At 31.6% G+C, this 23,692-nt stretch overlaps 2 protein-coding genes and 1 pseudogene across 2 annotated transcripts; all 3 read right to left on the reverse strand.

Annotated features, from left to right (window-relative positions):
* Nucleotides 1–4,498: 4,498 nt before the first annotated feature.
* Nucleotides 4,499–5,288, reverse strand: LOC116141236 (germin-like protein subfamily 1 member 13). Its single transcript, XM_031426753.1, is given in 2 exon segments — nt 4,499–5,037; nt 5,145–5,288. Coding segments are annotated over 2 exon segments (651 nt in total). The 5' UTR covers nt 5,263–5,288; the 3' UTR covers nt 4,499–4,504.
* Nucleotides 5,289–12,315: 7,027 nt separating this feature from the next.
* Nucleotides 12,316–13,287, reverse strand: LOC116141232 (germin-like protein subfamily 1 member 13). Its single transcript, XM_031426750.1, has 2 exons — nt 13,130–13,287; nt 12,316–13,022 (listed from the first exon to the last, which is right to left on the reverse strand). The coding sequence occupies exons 1-2, from the start codon at nt 13,245–13,247 to the stop codon at nt 12,490–12,492; spliced, it is 651 nt and encodes a 216-aa protein (XP_031282610.1). The 5' UTR covers nt 13,248–13,287; the 3' UTR covers nt 12,316–12,489.
* A 2,347-nt stretch (nt 13,288–15,634) lies between these two features.
* LOC116141214 lies at nt 15,635–20,400 on the reverse strand (annotated as a pseudogene).
* Nucleotides 20,401–23,692: the final 3,292 nt, after the last annotated feature.

Consider the following 23,692-nt stretch of genomic DNA (forward strand, 5'->3'; position numbering starts at 1 on the left):
TTAATCTTATTCTATTCAACTCAAAACATTAACAATTACTTTTATCAATTAGGGATGAGAAGCGAGTCGAGCAGTTCGGTAGCTACTCGAGCTCGGCTTATGAAAAGCTCAAACTCGCTCTAGCTTGAGTGGCTCGTTTAAGCGGTCGAGTTGAGTTCGATCAGGGCGAAACTTGACTCGCGAGCCTCGTCGCACTCAGAGGGCCAAATTGCAAGTTTTATAACTTTTTTTTTTTTATTTTCAAGTTTTAAAATGACAAATAGCCCCCTTCTCACAATAAACTCGAAGCTCGAGCTCGAGTACCCATGTGAAACCCCCTTTTTTTTTAATCCTAATATAAATATTCTTAGTGATTTTTTTTTATAGAAGGGGATTTCTGTTAGTTTTTAAAAGTTTTATTGCTAGTGAAATTGCAAGAAAAGGAAGTTGCTGGGTTTGCATGTAACAAGGTGCAAAATCTGGGTTTTTGAAGGAAAAGCTGATGTGGTAAGGGTTTAGCGGGATTATCTATAATCTAGGGGCAGAAGCATAATTCTAGAAAGATTAAAAATATATATATATAAAAAAAAAAAGGGATGATTTTCGCCCGAATAAAGGAAGAAGGAGACTGTGAGAAAAGAAAGAAGAAAGAAAAGAAGCGAGAGAAGAAGAAGAGAAAAAAAAAAAGGGTTTTGGTCGAAGAGAGAGAAAGAAAGAAGAAGAAAGGCGAGAAGGAAAAGAAGTGAGATGGAGAAAGTGGGTATGTGCCGGTTGATAGAGTTGAAGAACATTAGTTCCAATTAAATTTTCATCCGTGGGTAACATGCATGTAGTCTTCTCTCTAATTTTCGTTACATTTCTCCAAATTTGAGATTCCTAAGCTAATTTCCTTGATTTTGGTTCAATAGGGGGAAAAGAAGGTAACTTTGAGGAGATCACACCAATTTGAGTTGAGCTTAAACTTGTGAATGGCAAAAACTAAAACTTTCTTCAAAATTCCAGCTTGCATGTTTTGATTGGGATGATCATTTTAATGGGTTGAATAATTGAAAATGTTGTTCATTCGGTAAAGATGAGTTGTACATGTTTGTTATTGTTTGAAAAGATTTTTGGATGCCTTTACTGTGATATAAGTTCTTATGTGATGAACTCTTAAAACCTTATTTCAAGTATTTATGGAACCTGCATGTTGCTGTTGGAAGTGTCCTGATATTGATCAAGTTGATTCAAAGGTTTTATCAAAATGTCTTATTAGTTAAATGCTTTCAATTGGGTGTTAATGATAAAAGGTTATTGTTATGCCTAAAAAGTCACGCTTATGTCAGCTCAATAAATGTCTTTTTGTATTAGCTGTCAAGCCCATATCTCCTTAAAGATATTCATCCCACCTCTATCTCATTTCAAGAGATCAATGGACGAGAGCCTTCTATGTGTCAAGACAATTTGCAAAACACTCATTACATTGAGTTCAGAGGTGTATAAATTGACACTTTTCTTCCCAAAAAGGGAGGTGGGGCATATAAGAGCTAGACATAGATTTGAGCTCAATTCTTTCTCTCTGTAAACACTGTATTTCTTCGTCTTTGTATGCCTTATGGGCAATATTATAGAAATAGTCAGAGATTAATAAAATAACCGTGGATGTAGGAGTCGCTTGTTTAAGCATCCGAACCGCTATAAAAACCTCTCTTGTTAGCATATTATTTATGTTTTCTATAACATATATAATCTTAGCTCCATATTCAAATCTCATGAATCCATCATGTGTAATTTCTAAGACCCTCTTAGCACTTTACACATGCGAGTCATTGACGTCCAAAATTAAGCATCAACAGTTATAAACAATTTATTAATTGTTTTGTTTGACATTTGGTCAAATAGTTGAAATAGAATGCATTGAATATTTCCATTAACATATTATTCCCTTTTTGTAAAAGTTGATTGAATGTTAATGTAAAATAGTGAGATGATGTTTTTATTAGATTTTCTTCATATGAGACAAAGTTCTAAATTTCATTTGCTTTCAAGAAATTGCCTTACAATAATTACTTAGCAGGATGAACGTGTGAGAGTGGACTGCGAATCATGATCTGAAAGTATTTGTAAAGTTGGGATGCTTTGAAAGTTAAGAACATATGGGGTTCAATTAATAGAAAACAGAATAATCTGATAATTTTCTACGAGTTCAAGTAGTCAAATATTACGGCTATAGAGAATTGATATTCTTTTTGTGTGTTGCATTGAGTCTGAAGCATTAAATGCAAGCTAGTGTTTTTCATGTCTATGAGACTCACATGGAGTGCAAACCTTAATTAATAATTACATGTTACAATTTTGTTAGGGTTTAAGTGTTAAGCTTAAGAGTATTGAGGGTGTATTTGAAACTATGATGCATCGAGTTTTGTGGAAGTGCCTGGCACGTGAATTGTAGGGCATGTTTGGCTTATTATTTCTGCCCATATTCCCAATCCTATTCTTCAAATAATGTTTGACACATTATTCCAGAAATATTACCCTATATTTTTAATTACTTTTAGAACCCATAAGGCTATTAATTTCATTAAATACCCCCTGAAAAAAAAGTTTAAAAATTAACAAAAACACCCCCATGACCCATACTTACCAGATTCCAATAACCACCGTCGATGGTAGCCAGAATCTGCCACAACGGTGAATTACCGACCAGAATTGGCCGGAATTACCAATTGGAATTGGCCGATAATTCATCGATCTGGCCGTCACAAAGAATGGCCGTCGTTGACCAAAAACGACGGCCATCTTTGGCCTTTTCCGGCCGTCGCGGCCACAGCAGGGTGGATCTGGCCGAAAAAGGCCATAACGACGCGTTACGACATAGATCTGATCAGTCTGTGTCGTAACACGATTTTTCGGCCAAATTCTGGCGGTGGTGGCCGGAATCTGGCATTGCAGGTAATGGGGATATTTTTGTCATTTTATATATTGGGGTGTTTAATTAAATTAGTAAACCTAGGGGCTAAATTTTACCTCGTAATACTCTCCTATTCAACTACCCAATATTATTCCCAAAATCTTATCCAAAATAATAAACCAAGCACACCCGTAGATTTATTTAATAATTGTATAAAGTTTCTTTTGCTCCCTCATGTTTATTTCATTACTTGTCTTTACTTAGATTTTAGCCTAGAATACACAACCATAAATTATTTCATAATGTTTTCATAATTTTATAAAGGCCTGTGTTTTGAAGAAACATAATGTATTGGGTTAAGAATAAGCATAGTAATGGCTTACAAACCACCCTACAAAGTATCCGTTCCCAGAGATACAGATTTTTGGCTCTGCTTGAGCAATGTCAGATTCCGCCGGGTATGACAGTTTCAGATTTTGGCTTTGTGCATGCGTATGACAGATTTTATTGGCTCTGACTGGGCGTTGAGTGGTCCGCCAGGTATGACAGTTTCAGTGGCTCTGCCCACGCGATGATAGATCTTACCGGGTATGATAGGTACATCCCTTGCTCTACCTGCATGCGGGACGCCCACCAGGTAAGACAGATTTCCCCGAGGGTGCTAGTTGTGGTGAGAGTTTTCTGTTATTAATATCAGAATCAGTTTTAGAATGTTCAAAATCACATTCAGTTTTTAGTATCAGCTATGAGCGATAGTCTCAATATGAGTTTTCAAAATATTAATAGAGCTTTCAGTATTAGCCACAGTTTCGGAATAAAATATCAGCTTATAGTTTTTAGTATCAGTAAAAGCTACAGTATTCAGTTTAAATTTTAGTTATCAGCATAAAGTTTACAGTATTCCAAAATCAGTTATCAATGCATAGTTTCAGAAAAATCAGTTTTCAATTTTATATCATCACAATAGTTATAAATTTAGTTACCAGATTTTGTTTTGTGAATCATGAGTGTTCATTGAATGATGGTTTGGATGTTTGCAGCATGACTAGTTGAGTTATTATTTTCAGAATCATATGCATTCTTGAGTGATGACAAAGATGGTTGCAACATGACTTATAGGAAACATTGTTCCCAGAAGCATAAGCATTTACAGTTATGTTTTAAGTTTTCAGAAAAAGAATTTTATGCATTCAATGATGAGCTATAATTCAAAATTTGTTTTCAACTTAAATGGTGAGATTACAGTACTTAGAAATGAGTTATATATGCATACATGAATGATTTAGTTACTTCCATAATACGTTCATAGAATCATGTTGTTTTCAGGATTTCATAAGAACTATTGCATGCCATGACTATTGTTTGAAGAATGTTTTGCAAACTCTCCCCAATCCCCTACTCACTGAGTATTTCAGCTCACCCCTTTTTATAGGGGTGAGCGGTTCCGGGTACCCTGCATTTTTCGGGGGAACCGGAACCGGAACCGCACAGTGCAGGTTCCCAAAAAAAGGAACCGGAACCGAAACCGCATAGTGCAGGTTCTTCAATTCAAGGAACCGGAACCTAAAATGCAGGTTCCGGTTCCTTTCCAGGGTACCCTGTAAAAATCAATTACCCCTCTNAATTGTTATCTATCTAGAACTTTTTCTGGAGATCTTTCACCACATTTACGTCCAACTGGAATGCCCTGGCTAGAAAATCTGGATTAATGGGAGGATTTGATCCAAATACTGCGTTGGCAATTGTAATGACACCAGGGTTCTGGCTGCTCAAACCAGCAAAGGCAACCGCATTTGTTTATCCGATATTGAATTGGAAGTGAATGAGACCAATGGGGAACACGAATACATCTCCCTTGTGAAGAACTTTGCTGATAAGTGTGTTGTTAGGATTGGAAGTGACGAAACCAACAAGAAGAGTTCCCTCAAGAACAACAAGAATCTCAGTGCCGCGTGGGTGAGTATGAGGTGGGTTTTGGCCATAAGGTGCATAGTCAATACGGACTGCTGAAATGCCAAGAGTGTTAAGTCCTGGAATTTGATCTACATTCACAGTAGTGACATTTGAACCAACTGGATTGTTTGTGTCTCCAGGCTTTATAACTGAAAAGGAGAAATCCTCTGCTTTGGCGAGCTTGGGGTCCTTGCAAAACTTCCCATTCACAAACACTGCATCAAACAATCAAATCAGTAAGAATAATACTAATGCGTAGCTACACATAGCAGAAGAGTTAGCTAGATTATATGAATATACAGAAAGAGAAGTGAGTAAATACCAGCGTTCTTTGGCTCATCAATGGCTACACAGAAGTCCTGAAGAGGACTGGGGTCAAAAGCGGAGGCAAATGAGGAAGCCAAGGCCAAGAGGACAAAAGCCTGAACGAAACTTTTCATTTTGATTATGCTCTCGCTCTATTCTTCAAGTACTAATATTGCTTAGCGAGGGATGAGAAATACTGCAAGGCTAGCTACTGTATTTATAGGTGAAATTTGTTGAACCAGTCTCGATTGTTTTCCCCTGCTTGAAGTTGATGACAAAGAGTGGTTCCATTTCCCAAGTCTTCATTGGCTATCGCTTTCTTTTTCTCTTTTCTTAGTTTGTACATGTTAGTTAAGTATAATTTTTAATTTCTTCGTTGATTACATCAACACTTTGTTTACATAGAAATGGTCCTCTTTCATATTTTGGCAGCTATTATCTCAATCTTAAATTTTCATTTGCTGTTCAGGGTACCAATTTTCTTTCATCAAAAACTGACGCTTCATTTTGTCTCTTAATTAGATGGATTTATAATAAGCTCTTGTTAGATATAACAGTATGCTGGTTTCAGAAATTAATCCTCACTGAAATTGTCAAAAATAATTAATTAAAAAAAAAAAAAACTATTTTCCAAAACCAAAAGTCTCTGTGAATGGAGTTTTCAAGAAAAGATATCACTTATAATTACTTGACCTGTATACAGTTGATTTAACTAACGACTGATACGTATTATTCTCTTGCTCAGATTGCTTTAGCTCCAAGTTGCTTATAATTAAGAGTCTATAAATCTTACTTTTTAAAGAACAAACAGAGGTTAACAATTGATGGATGAAAACAACATGTTTGTTTGGTGATCAGATAATGATAATGAATTAGCAATGTTTGCGGAGTCAGAATAAAAATGTTCAAATGTGAATTCAGTAGATTTTGACTTGGTATGATTAAGAAGTGTAGAAAAATGGTAAAAGTCATTTGATGAAATGACCAATTGCATGTGAGTTGGATTAGGTAGGCTATTACTTGGTGGACAAAATTTGCTAATGAGAACACGCAATGAGACTTTATTGATTTTGTTCCTGGACTTGGTAAAGCCAGACGTTGCTTTGAAGAAACACTTTAGCCCCAAGGCAATACAAATGCAACACAAATTTCTACCGCAATTAAAGTAGTAATTCAAAGCTATTGAAAACCAAATGCATTAGATATTGATGAAAATGGATATAGAAAGTCGTATTTTGTAGTATATAAGCCTCTATTTTTTAATTTTCTTTAGGGATAATTACCGTATTGAGGGGTTGTAATATGCAAATAATCACATCTTTAATCTTATTTATATATCGACCAGTAAATTAACTAGTTAAAGACTAACATAGTAGGATGAGTGTTGTTAAGAAGAAGAGATATGAGGGTAGTACGGTCCATCGGTCATTCTGTAGTGTACATTTCATGCAATAGGCCTCATCTTTATATCTTAAAAGTGTTAGTTAATTAGTTGTTTCTCTTAGGAACAGCTTTACCAGTGCTTGAGAATAGAAACAATGCCTCCCTTCTGTACTTGGGCTTTTCAGTAGGATTAANTGAGAGTGAGTGAGAAGGGTGTTTTTGTAACAATTAGAAGTTACATTAATACTCTAGGGTCTATTTTGTAAAAGATTAAGACTTGATTGTCATACGGTGGCATTTTGTTCATCTTATAGCTGCTATATAAGTGCAATGTTCTTCTATTTTTAAGTGTTGTTAATCAGTTAATAAAAAATTTCTATTCTTCAGCTCACTTTACTTCTCTCTCGAACATTTTTCTATATTTTATTTTTCTTTCAAGTCCGCTCTAGAATCTTCAAATAGCAAGGGTCCAATATGGGTTCTTGAGTTTGAATCTCCCCATGCACTAATAGAGTTGGTTACACCGGAAATTTACTATATGTTCATTTTAGGGCTTCGAGGGCCCGAACACCCTTACTCACCAAACAAATAAAATAAATAAATAAAAGCCTCATTTTTTCACGAGGATTTAATTTTATGATTATTTCTTTATTTTGATTTCTTGTCATCAATATTTAGGATTAGTTTTGCACTTTTGAAAGTTAATCTTTTCAATCATGTTTTGTTGTTTCCCGAAAATCTGAAAATCAAGAATACTTAATTCATCGTACAATATATTAAGTTGTTAAAGGAGGTAGGGGTGAGCGGTTTCGGGTACCCTGCATTTTCCGGGGGAACCAGAACCGTATAGTGCAGGTTCCCAAAAAAAGGAACCAGACCCGCACAGTGCAGGTTCTTAAATTCAAGGAACCGGAACCTAAAATGCAGGTTCCGGTTCCTTTCCCGGGTATCCTGTAAAAAATCAATCACTACCCCCCTATTAGTTTTAAAATGATAAAAATATCTTAAAAGTTTACAAATAACACCCCTAACAAATTTTGATTACTCATCATTGTGTCCAATGTAACTCATAACCTGTAATCTCTAGGCAACACTTGAATTCAATCAATTAGTAATGTTTATATATAATAGTAATGTTGTAATATTAATTATAATGTAATATATATAAAGTGATCATACTATAATAAATGTTAATATTTAAGTAATTATTTAACAATAATGTAATGTTATAATCAATTAAATTTCTAATAATTAATTAATTAATTATGTTTAATGTGTATACTGATATTATAATTAATTAAATTTTTAATCATTTAAAATAAGTATTGTAATATTGTTTATAATAGAATGGTATAATTAATTAAGTAATTATACTATAAATTTATAATGTAATGTTATAATTAATAAATTCTAATCATTTAATTAAGTATTGTGTAAATTAGTAAATTACTAATGTTTATAATATATATCATAATCAATTAAGTAATCATTAATTATGTGATCATACTATAATGTAATGTTATAATGAATTAAGTAATCATACTATAAATATATAATTTAATATAGTAATTAATTAAATTTCTAATCATTTAATTAATTACTAATGTTTAAATGGATGTTTAATGATTAGTAATCATACTATAAATATTTAAGGTAGTTATAATTAATTAAATTTTAATCATTTAATAAGTAATGTAATAATGTAGTAAATTACTAATGTTTATAAGTAATGTTATAAATTCATAACTAATTATGTATCATTTAACTATATAATGCTATAATTAATTAAATGATCATAATATTAATAATATAATAATGTTATATTAATTAAGTAATTATTAACTATAATGTAATGCTTAATTAATTAAATTTATGATCATTTAATTAAGTAATCTTTATTTAATATAATATATTACAATTAATGTTTTTAATATAATGTCATAATCAATTAAATAATCATCTAATAGTAATGTTATAACTAATTATGTAATCATACTATAATGAATTAAGTAATCATACTATAAATCTTAATATAATATTATAAATTATAGTGAATTGTTTATAATAGAATGTTATAATTAATAAGTGATATTTAATTATAATGTAATGTTACAATTAATTAAGTAATCATATATAAATTTTAATGTAATGTTATATTAATTAAATTTATAATCATTTAATTAAGTATTGTGCTAATGTTTATGCAGTAAATTAGTAATTACTATGGTTATAATTTATGTCATAATCAATTAAGTATATTTAATTATAATGTAATGTTACAATTAATTAAGTAATCATACTATAAATTTATAATGTAATGTTATAATTAATTAAATTTTAATCATTTAATTAAGTATTGGCTAATATTTATGTAATAAATTAGTAATTACTCAATTATAATATAATGTCATAATCAATTAAGTAATTATTTAATTATTTAATGTTATAATTAATTATGTGATCATACTATAATGCAATGTTATAGTGAAATAAGTAATCGATATATAATCTTTAATGTAATATTATAATTAATTAATTTTTTAGCATTTAATTAAGTATATAATAATGTAGTAAATTACTAATGTTATAATGTAATGTTATAAATTTATACATAATTAAGTAATCATTTACTATGAATCCTATAATTAATTAAATGATCATATATAATGGATGTAATAAGGTATAATTTAATAAGTAATTATTAACTATAATGTAATGTTAATTAATTAAATTTCTAAATATTGTTTATAATGTAATGTTATATAATTATGTAATCATACTATAATGAAATATTACAATGAATTAAGTAATCATACTATAAATCTTTAATATAATATTATAATTTATTTATTATAATATAATGTTATAATTAATTAAGTAATCATAATTATAATGTAATGTTACAATAATTACAATCATACTATAAATTTATTGTGTAATGTTGTAATTAATTAAATTCCTAATCATTTTTAAATATTGTGCTAATGTAGTAATGTTTATATAGTAAATTAGTAATTACTAATATTATAATAAATATCATATAAATTAAGTAATATTTAATTAGTGAATGTATATTAATTAGGTAATCATACTATAATGTAATGTTATGACTTATAGTGAATTAAGTAATGATGCTATAAATTTTAATGTAATATATAAGAGCAATGCTAGTTTTACAAAGACACATACAAAGGGGACATACAAAGACAATCCCACCTTTGATTTTCATGATTTCTCTCTCTCTCTCTCTTTCTCTTTTCCGTTTTTTTTTTTGTTTTTTCTTCTGAATGATGTCACTTGTAGCCCTTTTGTAGGGTCTTTAAGGATAATATTTTTCATATTATAATTAATAAATTTTTAATCAATCAATTAAGTTTGTACTAATGTTTATAAGGAATGTATAATTGATTAAGTAATTATACTATAAATCATAATGTAATACTAATTAATTAAATTTTAATTATTTAATAAGTAAATACAAATGTTATAACTGATAACTCATAATTAAGTAGTAATTAATTAATGTTAATGCTATAATTAATATACTAAAATAATTTAAGTAATGTTATAAAATTATAATTAATAAGTAATCATTTAACTATAATGTAATGTTAATGATTAATATGATATTTAACTAGTAATTAAATTTATTAATGTTTATCAATTTATCATATATAATTAATTAATTACTATTTACTATAGATATACTTAGAACTTGATAATTGAAGTAAATAAATAATATATTATATTCAATTACAATATATTTTATTTAAAAATAATCTTTTAATAACGTTAAACACTTTTAATGGATCATAATTCCAATTATTCACTAATTATCAAAACTTAATAAATATATTAAATTTATTAAAGTTTTTAATATGGTATAATTTGTATGTAATAAGTATAATTGTATATTTATTTAATTAGGTTATTCTAAAAATTAACTTTTCTATTTAAAATTTTTTATAGTAAAATAATAGAAACTCCCCATTATCACATTTCACAAATATTCATATTTTCATTGCAGTCCAGGTTCCAAACAGGTTCCAAAAAAATGTTTCAAACAGGTTCTAAAACAGGTTCCAAAACATGTTCCAAAAAGGTTCCAAAACAGGTTCCAAAAATCGGTTCTTTTTCCAGGTTCGGTTCAGTTCCGGTTCCTCCACACAGTATGGTGTCCAATAAAATGGAACCAGAACCTACCCGTACAATGCAGTTCGGGGTGATTCCGGTTTCTAATCTGGTTTCCCCAGGTTCCGGTTCTATCTACTACCCATGCTTACCCCTAAAAGGAGGTAGTCGAAACTCGAAAGAATAAAGAGTTGTTGAAGAATACTGACTGGTGAAAATAGCATCAAATATTAGTGTTATCATTTGGTACAATATCTAAGCCGCCAATTTGGTCAAAAAGTTGACAATGGCCCAGACCAGATATAGTCATAAATTAATGAGCAATGCTAGTTTTACAAAGACACATAAAAAGGGGGCATACAAAGACAATCCCCACCTTTAATTTTCATGATTTCTCTCTCTCTCTCTCTCTCTCTCTCTCTCTCTCTCTCTCTCTCTCTCTCTCTCTCCATTTTTTCTTTGTTTTTTTCTTCTGGATAATATCACTTTGTAGCCCTCTTTGTATGGGTCTTTGTTAGGATAGCATTTTTCTAAATTAATTATAATTTAAGAGTAAAAGACTTTTTCCCACCCAAGGGCCAAGGTTTGCCTTAATTATATTTCTCACTTAAAAAGTTTTAAAATACCACTTTCCCATCTAGAGTTTATATTCCATTAATACCCAAAATACACTTCACTTTTTCAGCCGACATTCGGCGAGTTATCAAGAGTTAGGATAAGAGGGGTTTTGTAGAGTGGAGGCTGGTGGATCGAATGGTGGTGACCGATTGAATATTTGCCATCGGAATCAGTTGAAAATCAGCTAAGAATAGGAAGCTCTAGTTTTGTGATAGTCGGTAATCGATGAAAAATCAGATGTCGGAATGAGAGAGTTTTGTATAGTAAAGACCGGGTGTTCAAATGGTGGTAGTATAGAGAATTTTAGTTGCTAGAATCGGCTTTGAGTAGTAACAAAATATTAATTTTGAGTGAAAAAGTGATATTTTTAAACTTTTTGAGTGGAAAAGTGCCATTAAGGTAAACCCTGGGTGGGAAAGGTCGTTTACTCTATCATTCAATGTTGCTTGTTTAAGTAATTAGTTATTGACATATGGAAATTCAATTAAAGGGGTCCAAAAAGTCAACTTTTAAAACACTTATTGCTAAAATATTGAAACTGAATTTTCTGGCGTTAGGCTTTGTTTAAAGATTCAGAGAAAACAAAACCAAACAAAGCAGAGAATGACACAATTTGCAAAGTACTTTCATTAACCAACTCGTTGAATCCAGTAGCGCTTGTGTTCTGTTTTGAACGGACCTTGACGACTTTGCAATTCTTTCAGCAAAACATGGCCTTCCGAATTAATGGACCAGTTAGTTAATCTAACTAACTTTTGAACATCAGTTTTCAAACTGGAAAATCTGCATTTCTTCTTTTTATATAAGCTTCTCCAAACTGTAGATTTTCTGCTCTTCTTCATCAACATTGTTAAAAAGTGAACAATCTTAATAAGTAATGATTTCCAATTTCCTTAAACGATGTATAAAGTTTATTTATGCATTAGTATTTAGACGTGAGCAAAACAACTATGGGTGCAGTCACACTTGTGGGATTCATTATCAATCAAATTTATTTTCATGTCATAGAAAAATGTAACTAATAGAGAAGAGAGAAGTGAAAAAATAGACAACAAACTGCAATCAATATTAATTATATCAGTAACAGAAGCATAGAAAGCAACTGGAGGTACATATAAATAATAAATGTAACCCCTTAATTACATCATTGTCACAACCCACAACTCAATCAAATTCAAAGGCAAGCATATTACCATGCATTTGAAAAAATTTCTCTAATTGTTATCTATCTAGAACTTTTTCTGGAGATCTTTCACCACATTTACGTCCAACTGGAATGCCCTGGCTAGAAAATCTGGATTAATGGGAGGATTTGATCCAAATACTGCGTTGGCAATTGTAATGACACCAGGGTTCTGGCTGCTCAAACCAGCAAAGGCAACCGCATTTGTTTCTCCGATATTGAATTGGAAGTGAATGAGACCAATGGGGAACACGAATACATCTCCCTTGTGAAGAACTTTGCTGATAAGTGTGTTGTTAGGATTGGAAGTGACGAAACCAACAAGAAGAGTTCCCTCAAGAACAACAAGAATCTCAGTGCCGCGTGGGTGAGTATGAGGTGGGTTTTGGCCATAAGGTGCATAGTCAATACGGACTGCTGAAATGCCAAGAGTGTTAAGTCCTGGAATTTGATCTACATTCACAGTTGTGACATTTGAACCAACTGGATTGTTTGTGTCTCCAGGCTTTATAACTGAAAAGGAGAAATCCTCTGCTTTGGCGAGCTTGGGGTCCTTGCAAAACTTCCCATTCACAAACACTGCATCAAACAATCAAATCAGTAAGAATAATACTAATGCGTAGCTACACATAGCAGAAGAGTTAGCTAGATTATATGAATATACAGAAAGAGAAGTGAGTAAATACCAGCGTTCTTTGGCTCATCAATGGCTACACAGAAGTCCTGAAGAGGACTGGGGTCAAAAGCGGAGGCAAATGAGGAAGCCAAGGCCAAGAGGACAAAAGCCTGAACGAAACTTTTCATTTTGATTATGCTCTCGCTCTATTCTTCAAGTATTAATATTGCTTAGCGAGGGATGAGAAATACTTCAAGGCTAGCTACTGTATTTATAGGTGAAATTTGTTGAACCAGTCTCGATTGGCTATCACTTTCTTTTTCTCTTTTCTTAGTTTGTACATGTTAGTTAAGTATAATTTTTAATTTCTTCGTTGATTACATCAACACTTTGTTTACATAGAAATGGTCCTCTTTCATATTTTGGCAGCTATTATCTTAATCTTAAATTTTCATTTGCTGTTCAGGGTAGCAATTTTCTTTCATTAAAAACTGACGCTTCATTTTGTCTCTTAATTAGATGGATTTATAATAAGCTCTTGTTAGATATAACAGTATGCTGGTTTCAGAAATTAATCCTCACTGAAATTGTAAAAAATAATTAATTAAAAAAAAAAAACTATTTTCCAAAACCAAAAGTCTCTGTGAATGATGGAGTTTTCAAGAAAAGATATCACTTATAATTACTTGACCTGTATACGTATTATTCTCTTGCTCAGATTGCTTTAGCTCCAAGTTGCTTATAATTCAGAGTCTATAAATCTTACTTTTTAAAGAACAAACAGAGGTTAACAATTGATGGATGAAAACAACATGTTTGTTTGGTGATCAGATAATGATAATGAATTAGCAATGTTTGTGGAGTCAGAATAAAAATGTTCAAATGTGTAGATTTTGACTTGGTATGATTAAGAAGTGTAGAAAAATGGTATAAGTCGTTAGATGAAATGACCAATTGCATGTGAGTTGGATTAGGTAGGCTATTACTTGGTGGACAAAATTTGCTAATGAGAACACGCAATGAGACTTTATTGATTTTGTTCCTGGACTTGGTAAAGCCAGACGTTGCTTTGAAGAAACACTTTAGCCCCAAGGCAATACAAATGCAACACAACTTTCTACCGCAATTAAAGTAGTAATTCAAAGCTATTGAAAACCAAATGCAATAGATATTGATGACAATGGATATAGAAAGTCGTATTTTGTAGTATATAAGCATCTATTTTTTAATTTTCTTTAGGGATAATTACCGTATTGAGGGGTTGTAATATGCAAATAATCACATCTTTAATCTTATTTATATATCGACCAGTAAATTAACTAGTTAAAGACTAACATAGGAGGATGAGTGTTGTTAAGAAGAAGAGATATGAGGGTAGTACGTTCCATCGGTCATTCTGTACATTTCATGCAATGGGCCTCATGACAGTGTTAGTTAATTAGTTGTTTCTCTTAGGAACAGCTTTACCAGTGCTTGGGAATAGAAACAATGCCTCCTTTCTGTCCTTGGGCTTTTCAGTAGGATGGAAATAACTCGGGGTTCGGCTGGGCTTGCCCAAGTCAGGCCCAGAGTGCGTTTGAAAATTGCAAGCATGAACCCAGGAAAAAGCCCGGGTTTTAACTTTTTAATAGCCGGATCGGCCCTACCTGGATTTGGTCAAAAATATATTTGAGATGGTTAGATAAAATTTAAGGGGTTATTAGTAATTTATTACATCATGCAGCTTTATCTTTTTAGACTTCTTTAATTTACTCTATATAAGGTGTACACAAGTCACTGAAATTAAACATCAAAAAATAACTTTAGTTTATTGTTTACTTAAATATCAAAAGTTAAATTTTCAAATTGCATAAGAAAGTATTTAATTCTCAATTTTCCCAACAAAATTATTTTCTTAAAATTGCACTTACACCTTTAATTTGCAAAAAATAAATAAATAAACAACATTAGGAATCAATATATGAATTGCAAATCAAATTAACAAAACCTTGAGCTATCCTGCAATAAAATATGTTGTTGATGATACCTTCTTCTCCTTCTTCCATATCCTAAGCTCAAAGAAGGGAGAGATAAGAAGGCACTATGAAGAATGTGGTCAGAAATTTATAATAGATTCTGATCATAACGATCAAAATGATTATCATCATGCAAGGGTATTGGATTACTTAGTATAAAAGATTAAAAATGATCACAAATATCCCTTTTTTCTTTTCTATTTTAATTTCTAGATTATTATATAAAAGGATATTTTTATTTAAAAAAAAAAAGTAAATTCATATTTAACTAATACTGAACCACCGTTTTACCAATAATATCATTGACTAAGAGAAAACAATTAATTTACATCCAACAACAAATAATGGGCAATGAATTTCTTTGAAAACGATAACACAATTTATACCCAGTAAATGATATCATTTACTGCAACATTACATCATTAACTATAATCAAACACACAAATGGCACAGGGTACATTTATGCAACCTTTTTATTACATCATTTTTCAAGAATCATGCAAATATCACTAAAAAATAAAAAATCAAGCACCAACTTCAATTCATGGATCGAAATTTCTCTAGCGGCCATCCATCCAGAACTTTGCCTGAAGAGATTTCACCACATTTGCATCCAACCGGAAGGCCTTGGCCAGAAAATCAGGATTAAATGCAGGATCTGATCCAAACACTGCATTTGCAATGGTAATGACACCAGGGTTCTGGCTACTCAAAGCAGCAATGGAAACTGCATTTGTATTTCCGATATTGAATTGGAAGTGAATAAGACCAATGGGGAATACGAAGTTACGAACACATCACCCTTTTTAAGAACTTTGCTAATAAGTGTGTTATTAGGATTGGAAGTGACGAAACCAACAAGAAGAGTACCCTCCAGGACGACAAGAATCTCAGTGGCACGAGGGTGAATGTGGGGTGCGTTTTGGCCATAGGGGGCATAGTCAATTCGGACTGCTGATATGCCAAGAGTATTGAGTCCTGGAATTTGTTGTACGTTTACAGCAGTGACGTTTGAACCAACAGGATTATTTGTGTTTCCAGGCTTGCTAACTGAAAAGAAGAAATCTTCTGCTTTGACAAGTTTTGGGTACTTGCAGAACTTCCATTCACAAACACTGCACCAAAGAATCAAATTATTAACGTGGCTTTTACAATGTACACTAAAAAAATGATAGTATAGTTTTAAAGAATCAACAGAAAATTCACTGTTCTTTGGGTCGTCGATGGCTACTCAGAAGTTTTGAAGAGGACTAGGGTCCGAAGCGGAGGCAAATGAGGAAACAATAGCTAAGTATTATTTTCTTGGTGAGGCATGAAAAATGCTGCAACACAAGGTACTGATTTATAGGTGTAACTCATGGAAGCAGTCTTTAATCTCCCTGCTCTAAGCGGATGAAGATTTGCTTAAGTCGGTCAAAATTAATCTTTAAAAAATAAGGCCGGGCAAACTAATATTTTCTGTTCATATGTTTACATGGGCACGTCTTTGACATGGAAGAGGTCTTCTTTCATTTATCTAGCTTGGTCTCATAGTGTATTCTAATTCATTTAGAAATTTCGTTGACTTAAAGAAGAACATTAATTATCGGGGATATTAGTGAAAGGAATTTCACCCTGATTTTTGTTGGTGAAAAACTCTTAACCCTTCTTGTGTCTCATTACTAGATCTATAAAACAAAGTGTGCAATCGTTATACACAGCACTATAATTTTATCACTCTTTCCTTCAAAAATCTCTTCTTATTGAAGATTATTGACACAAATGAGATTAATGCCGAGATAATGGATAACGTTTAATTAATCAATAAATTATTGCACAAAAAGCTATGTATATACACATGTTGATTCGGAACTTAATACATGTGGATCAGGTATATGTTAGGTTTATAAAATAATATTAGCAGAGATATTGGGTCTTAGAGCAGCCTCTAATATTGTTTAATTAATTAAGTATATATGTAAATTGGTGATCATCTTTTGATTCTTTTATAGAAAACTAAACGGCACTCAGCGGCGTCGTACTATTCCCGAAAGACCCTACAAAATTTCTTCTGTCTTTTTATAAGACGTCGGTTAAGAGCAAAATTCTTGGGGTATATGTTACGAGATTAAATAGTTGACTAGTTAATTATTTGATTTTTAAATGGGGAAGAGTAGGATTACTATAGCTGGATATAATTTTATTCTAAATATACAATTAATAAGAATTTTGTGTATAACTGGTTCGACGCCGAAGACTAGGTGAAGCCAGTTGCTTGGATTATTATAAAAGAATAATATTAGACTTCAAAAATCTTTTTATAAAGATATATATACAAAATGATATAATCTATCCTGACTCAGAAGAGTAAATTTATATACAACTTTATAAGAGTAATAGTATTCATTATAAAACTCTATTACTTATTTAAAGAAAGGATTTCATAAAATAAGGAAATTGAGCTATCTTCCCAAAATTCTCCACTATGAGCTTAAATTTAAAAAAAAAAAAAAAAAAACCTTTATAATTATGGTATAAACTTTGCAAGCCTAATAAAATATTTAATTTAATTAAAGAAAATAATTTTTATTGCTACCGTGTTTAATTATTGTATACATCTTTTAGGAAAGGAATTGACAATTATATGGCGTTATCATCTCAATAGATTCTACAAACATTAAAATTTTTTTTATTATATTGCAACATCAAGTCACTAGCATGCACCTTAAGGATATTTAGGTTAGTACTTAGCAGATATTTGACAGAACCAGTACTTTTGCATTCGGAACAGAGAGAGGCAACAAAAACTACCTCCATTTGCAACGTTATATCATTAACCAAAAACCAAATGCAGACCTAGGGACATATATATATATATATAACTGTCTATTACATCCTTTGTCAGGGACTCAGGATTATGACAATTCAGATACACATATTTATGAATTTATCTAATAATGGCCAAACTTCGACTGAAGATATTTCACCACATTCACGTCAACGGGAGGCCCTGGCAAAAATCTGGAATAATGGGAGATCCGAACCAAATACTGCGTTTGCTATTGTGTAACACCAGGATTTTGGCTGCTTAAACCAGCAAAGGCAACGGCATTTATTCTCCCGATATTGATTGGAATGGATGAGACCAATGGGGAAGACGACACATCACCCTTGTTTAGAACTTTGGTGAAAAGTTTATTGTCAGATTAGATGTGACGAAACCAACAGAGAGGTTCCTTCTAAGGCTATTAGAATCTCAGTCGCACGAGGGTGAGTGGGAGGTGGATTTTGCCAATGGCGCATAGTCAATACGGACTGCTGATTGCCAAGAGTGTGAGTCCTGGAATTTGTTCTACGTTGACAGTAGTGACATTTGAGCCAACTGGATTATTTGTTTTTCCGGTATGTTAAGGCCTGTGAAGAAGAAATCCTCCGCTCTGGCCAGCATGGGGTCCTTGCAAAACTTTCCATTCACACCACTGCATAAAAAATGAAATGTCGATCGCTAATTTCATAGAATCAACGCCATGCAAAGTAAGAATACATGCATATACAGCTACATTAGTCTCTGATATTCGAAATATGTGTCACCAATGTACATGCATTAAATAATAAAAAAAAATGTTGACATAGACTAAGTATGTACTACACCACCGTTTCTGTAGTCATCGATGGCTACACAATCCTGAAGAGGACTGGGGTCAAAGGCAGAGCAAATGAAGAAGCCAATGCCAAGAACAAAAGCTGAAAGGAAATTTTCATTGTGAATATAGCCAGCTCTCTAATAGGCTTCAAACTTTTGTTTGGTGATAAGGGATGAAATGCTGCAAGGCAAGCCACTCTATTTATAGTTAAATCAGTTGATTTTATTTTCTCTACCCAATAGATGATGAAGAGTGAAGCTATTCCAAATTCTATGTTAATGGTTACCTATATTTTTTAATCAATTTCCTCCATGATTGAGTCCTTACAACCAATGCAATTGTCAATTAAGATGAAATTCTTTCCCATCAGCTTGCTTACATTACAAATTTTTAATATAGGAGTGGTTCTCCTTAATATCTCACTTAGGCTGCTAGCTACTTAGTGCATACCACGTATGAGTTTCTCTATATTATCTTAAGTTTAATTAAAAGTATCACCAACATGATCCTTCAGTGAGATATATACATAATTACAGACACATGACTAGCTCAGATAAATCCTTTCCTGCTTAACTGCAATCCTTGGCGTCTACAGCTCAAGTAGGATTTTATATCCAATGGTTGGTCCTACGTAATCCCTTAATACGAACTTCAAACTATCCCATATGTTTTGTCAAGGAAATTTTTATCCTTAAAAGAGATAGTTAGTCGTCTTCATCATATATAATGCTGTGGGATAATTTTTTTTCTATAGATCATTCTCTTCAATCATTTTATAATATGTAACTAATTTTACTTTTTTAACTGCATTGTCATGTATATTTTCAATGTGATAATTATATTAAATTGCGTTTAAGAGGTGAAACTCTTTAATTATGTCCCTATCTATTTAGATGTCATTTTATTTCTTTTAATAAATTTTCTTATACCGTTAAGGTTCATGAAAATGTCAAAATAAGAAAAAAAAAGTACTCTTATTAATTTTTAAACGTTTATTGAAAGCATTGCTGGGTTAAAAAAAACTTTAAGTGATTTTAATAAAACATATTTATAAGAAAATAGGTCTTTTTGTTTAAAGAAAAAGGGGTTTGATTGTTCTTTAAAAAAGGAAAGAAAAATTATTATAAACTTTAAAAAAAAAAAAAAAAACTCAAACCAACTTTGCAAGGAATAGGGATATGACAATAGTGTATATTATTACAGAGTAAACGACTTTTTCCACCCAAGGTTTGCATTAATGATACTTTTCCAACAAAAAATGTTCAAATATCACTTTCCCATCCAAATTTATATTTCGTTATACTCAAAATATACTTTATTTTCTCAGCTAGCATTCGACGAGTTACCGAGAGCAAGGTAAGATGATTTTTGTAGAATAGAGGCCGATGGATTGAATGGTGGTGACCAATTAAATATATGTCATCGAATCAGCCAGAAATCAACTAAGAATGAAACCCTAATTTGTGGTGGCTAACAATCAGTGAGAAATAGGATACCAGAGTGAGAGAGTTTTATAGAAAAGAGACCAGAGATTCAAATGCTGGTGACGGAGAGATTTTGCCGTCGAAATAACTTTGAGTAGTAACGGAATATAAACTTTAGTGGGAAAATTGTATTTTAAACTTTTGGGTGGGAAAGTGTCATTACAAACCTTGGGTGATTATGACATCTTCCACAATGAGCGCGCAATGTGTATTGCACATATAATATGAAAGTGATTGCTTTCATTCTGTATCGCATAGTGCTTCTTATCCTGTAGTTTAATGCGTGTTATATAACAATATACAACACACACTAGTATAAATATTTGATTAAATCGAAAAATGGCCAGTTTTTCAAAGAAAAAATCCTTGAAACTATTTGAGAAGCACACACACTACTATATTTCTCGAATTTAACAAAAAGCATTTAATAGCGAACTAATGTTTTACACTATTCTAAAAGACCAATAATAACACTCTTAATCTTGAATATGTTTGTATCTCTTCACATGAAATACTGAAATTATAGTATAGATCATGATCTATTTATAGATTGACTTTAATGAAAAACTAGTATGCATGTTATGACATTATTTTCAGGCAATTTTTTTTTTCCCCATATGTATCATCCCTTGTTAGAAATTAGAGTGATTAAATTCTTCAATGAAGACTAATCTTTAATTGATGGTATTCAATGATTTCAACATCAAACACATAAGGGGATTATCATGTTAGATATATAATCTTCTCAGAAAGAATCATCTCCTTTTAGTTTTTTGCATAAATAAGAGATGTCAATAATTCCAATGTTTCAATTGTATTGTACGTTTAAGTCGTTATATACGCAAATCTTAATCAAATATTCAAATCGCTATAAAGAATTATGTTGATAAAAATCAGAATATATATATATATATATATATATTATATATTATTATATATATATATATATATATTATATATATATATATTTGAACTTGTATATTTGCCTAAAATCAAAGCGAACATCAATTGGTGGTTTGATTCGCTTTTTAAACTCCTGTATGGATTATATCTCCATTTCGTCATCACTAGTCTCATCCTGAACTGAAATTATTACCAAAGACAATCATGATTAACTTGACAAACTTTTCAAACCTTAAGCCGTCACGCAGATATTAGAAATTATTAGTGGGAAAATTAAATATTCAGACAGTGTGGCCCATTTCGTCAATCACTAGTCTCATCCTGAACTGAAATTATTACCAAAGACAGCATGATTAACTTGAACAAAACTTTTCAAACCTTAAAGCCGTCACGCAGATATTAGAAATTATTAGTGGGAAAATATAAATATTCAAGACAGTGTGGCCAGATGCATATCGCATATTGGCATTAATGATATAAACACTTAAAAAATTAGTACAAGAAGTTGCATCGAAGCATCATACCAAATATTGATGGTAGGTGATCCGTTAGTGGAAGATTTTATATTCATCCATAAAATACATATATTTTATATTATATACATATACAATATCTAAATACCAAGAAGAAACGAAGTACATGTGACAAAATGTATCTAGCAGATAGCTTCAACCTCTTTCATAACTTCGTCCACCATGAAAGTTGACAACTAACTGAACATAATCTAATATATTAATTACCAAACCAAACCCAGTCCGCTATCTAGCTGGACCACGAGATCTAAGTCACCTTATGTTATAGGGAACATATTAAACATGTAGAAAATTACATAATAAATAAGTAACACACCACATAATGAGAGATAATAATATTTTAATCATCACTGGGTGGTCAAGTGATTAACTAGGACTCTTGAGTATATTATTAAAAAGATCCTGAGTTCGATCCACTTCAACCCCTAATATAGGTGATCATTAGAGCTGTTACCCAACAAATAGCTTCAGGGTTTCAGAGGATTAGTTAAGATACGTGCAAACTAGTCCAAACACCCTCGGTTATCAAAATAATAATAATGATAATTTGGTACTTGAACCACAATCTTACCAAAGAACATTAGGCGTGTGTATCTATTTCTTCTCCCATAACCAACTAAACCAAGAATGATATTCAACATTCCTATATTCACAAGTATGTATATATATCAAGATCTAGATTAGTTATATGGAGGGTCGATTGTTTCTGCAGGCGTTCGGTCAATTTCTGAAAGAATTTTTTTGGAAAATTAATCGAGTCTAACCCAACCTGATATTAACTTGACTCATCGTAGTCCAATTTGAATTTTAAGAGAATCTCCAATGGTGCTCTTTAAAATAAAGAGTATATTTCATATAAATAAAGAGCATCTTTATTAATTTTTAAATATAAAGAACAAAATTTTTATTCAAATCTAATAGACTCTTTAAATTTTAGGAGAGAGAATATGTTTTTTCAAGAAAGAAACTTAAATAGGAGAGATAAATCACAAATAAAATGCATAGAAACTTGCTATTCATCATTTAAAATTAAGATTGAGAGTGAAATTTGATTCTCTAAATAAAGAGAGTCAAACTCACTATTTAATTTATATTTAAAGAATAAAGAGTCTGTTGAACACTTGTTTCTATAGATAAACTCTTTATAATAAAGAGTTTGGGTTATATAAAGAGTTATTTAAAGATGTTTTTAAGTCTTGATCTTGCATTCAACTCAGCTATCAATAAACTATGAACGGGTTCGCATTAATTCTAATAAACTTCATCGGACGACAAATAAGCGATCATCAGTTTTAATCAGTCAACAAAGTTTATACCATTTCCTCAAGCGATAAAGAAAATTTCCTCCTAGCAATTTATTTTCTCGACTCTCTGCTGGATAATAGTCTTATCCAATAATCTATTTCTTAAATGCTCATTATAGCCACAAATGAGAATAGTGGCCGGGATAATTAATTAATGGATGACCATCACTTTCTGCTGTTTGATGAAATCCGATTCATTGAGTTTTAATCATTATGAAGGTTTTGTACAAAGTAATCGAACATTTTTCCAACCAAATAATGGTTTAATGACACTTTTCTACCAACAAGCTTTTAAAATATTATTTTATTATCTAATTTATATTTTATTTCTGATTTCGGTGTCATTGTGACCCCACATCATTATCGTTCTCTTCTCCGATCATCACTCACTAAAATCTCTCAAACCCTACTCCCATTGACCCTGCTAATCGTCTGTAATCGAGTGATAAAGATCTGCATAGCCGCCCCTCTCAAGTCAACTTCTAATCAATCCCAACCACCAAAATCCATCATTCCACCACCAAAAGACTCATCTGTCTTCCCTCTTCAAAAGCCCTAACAGTCTGGACCGATTTTGCTCTCTGTTCTCCGTCGGAATATAAATTTGGGTAGGAAAGAAATATTTTAAAAGTTTGTGGGTGGGGGTGTTCAAAAGTGGTTAACTTAATCGGTTAATCGCTTTCTTGAACCAAACCGATTTTTCGGTTTAAGAAAATTATTGAACCAAAACCAAACCGATTTGGGGGAAAAACCAATTTTTCGGTTAACCGA

This window comes from Pistacia vera, unplaced genomic scaffold (genome assembly GCF_008641045.1).
Source record: "Pistacia vera cultivar Batoury unplaced genomic scaffold, PisVer_v2 Contig396, whole genome shotgun sequence".
NCBI classification, from domain to species: domain Eukaryota; kingdom Viridiplantae; phylum Streptophyta; class Magnoliopsida; order Sapindales; family Anacardiaceae; genus Pistacia; species Pistacia vera.

What these genes read in the sequence shown, in the direction of transcription:
- LOC116141232 (XM_031426750.1), bottom strand. Translation starts at nt 13,247, where the DNA reads ATGAAAAGTTTCGTTCAGGCTTTTGTCCTCTTGGCCTTGGCTTCCTCA. An exon ending in TGATGAGCCAAAGAACGCTG is followed by an intron (nt 13,023 to 13,129) that starts GTATTTACTCAC and finishes TGTTTGATGCAG; the next exon opens with TGTTTGTGAATGGGAAGTTT.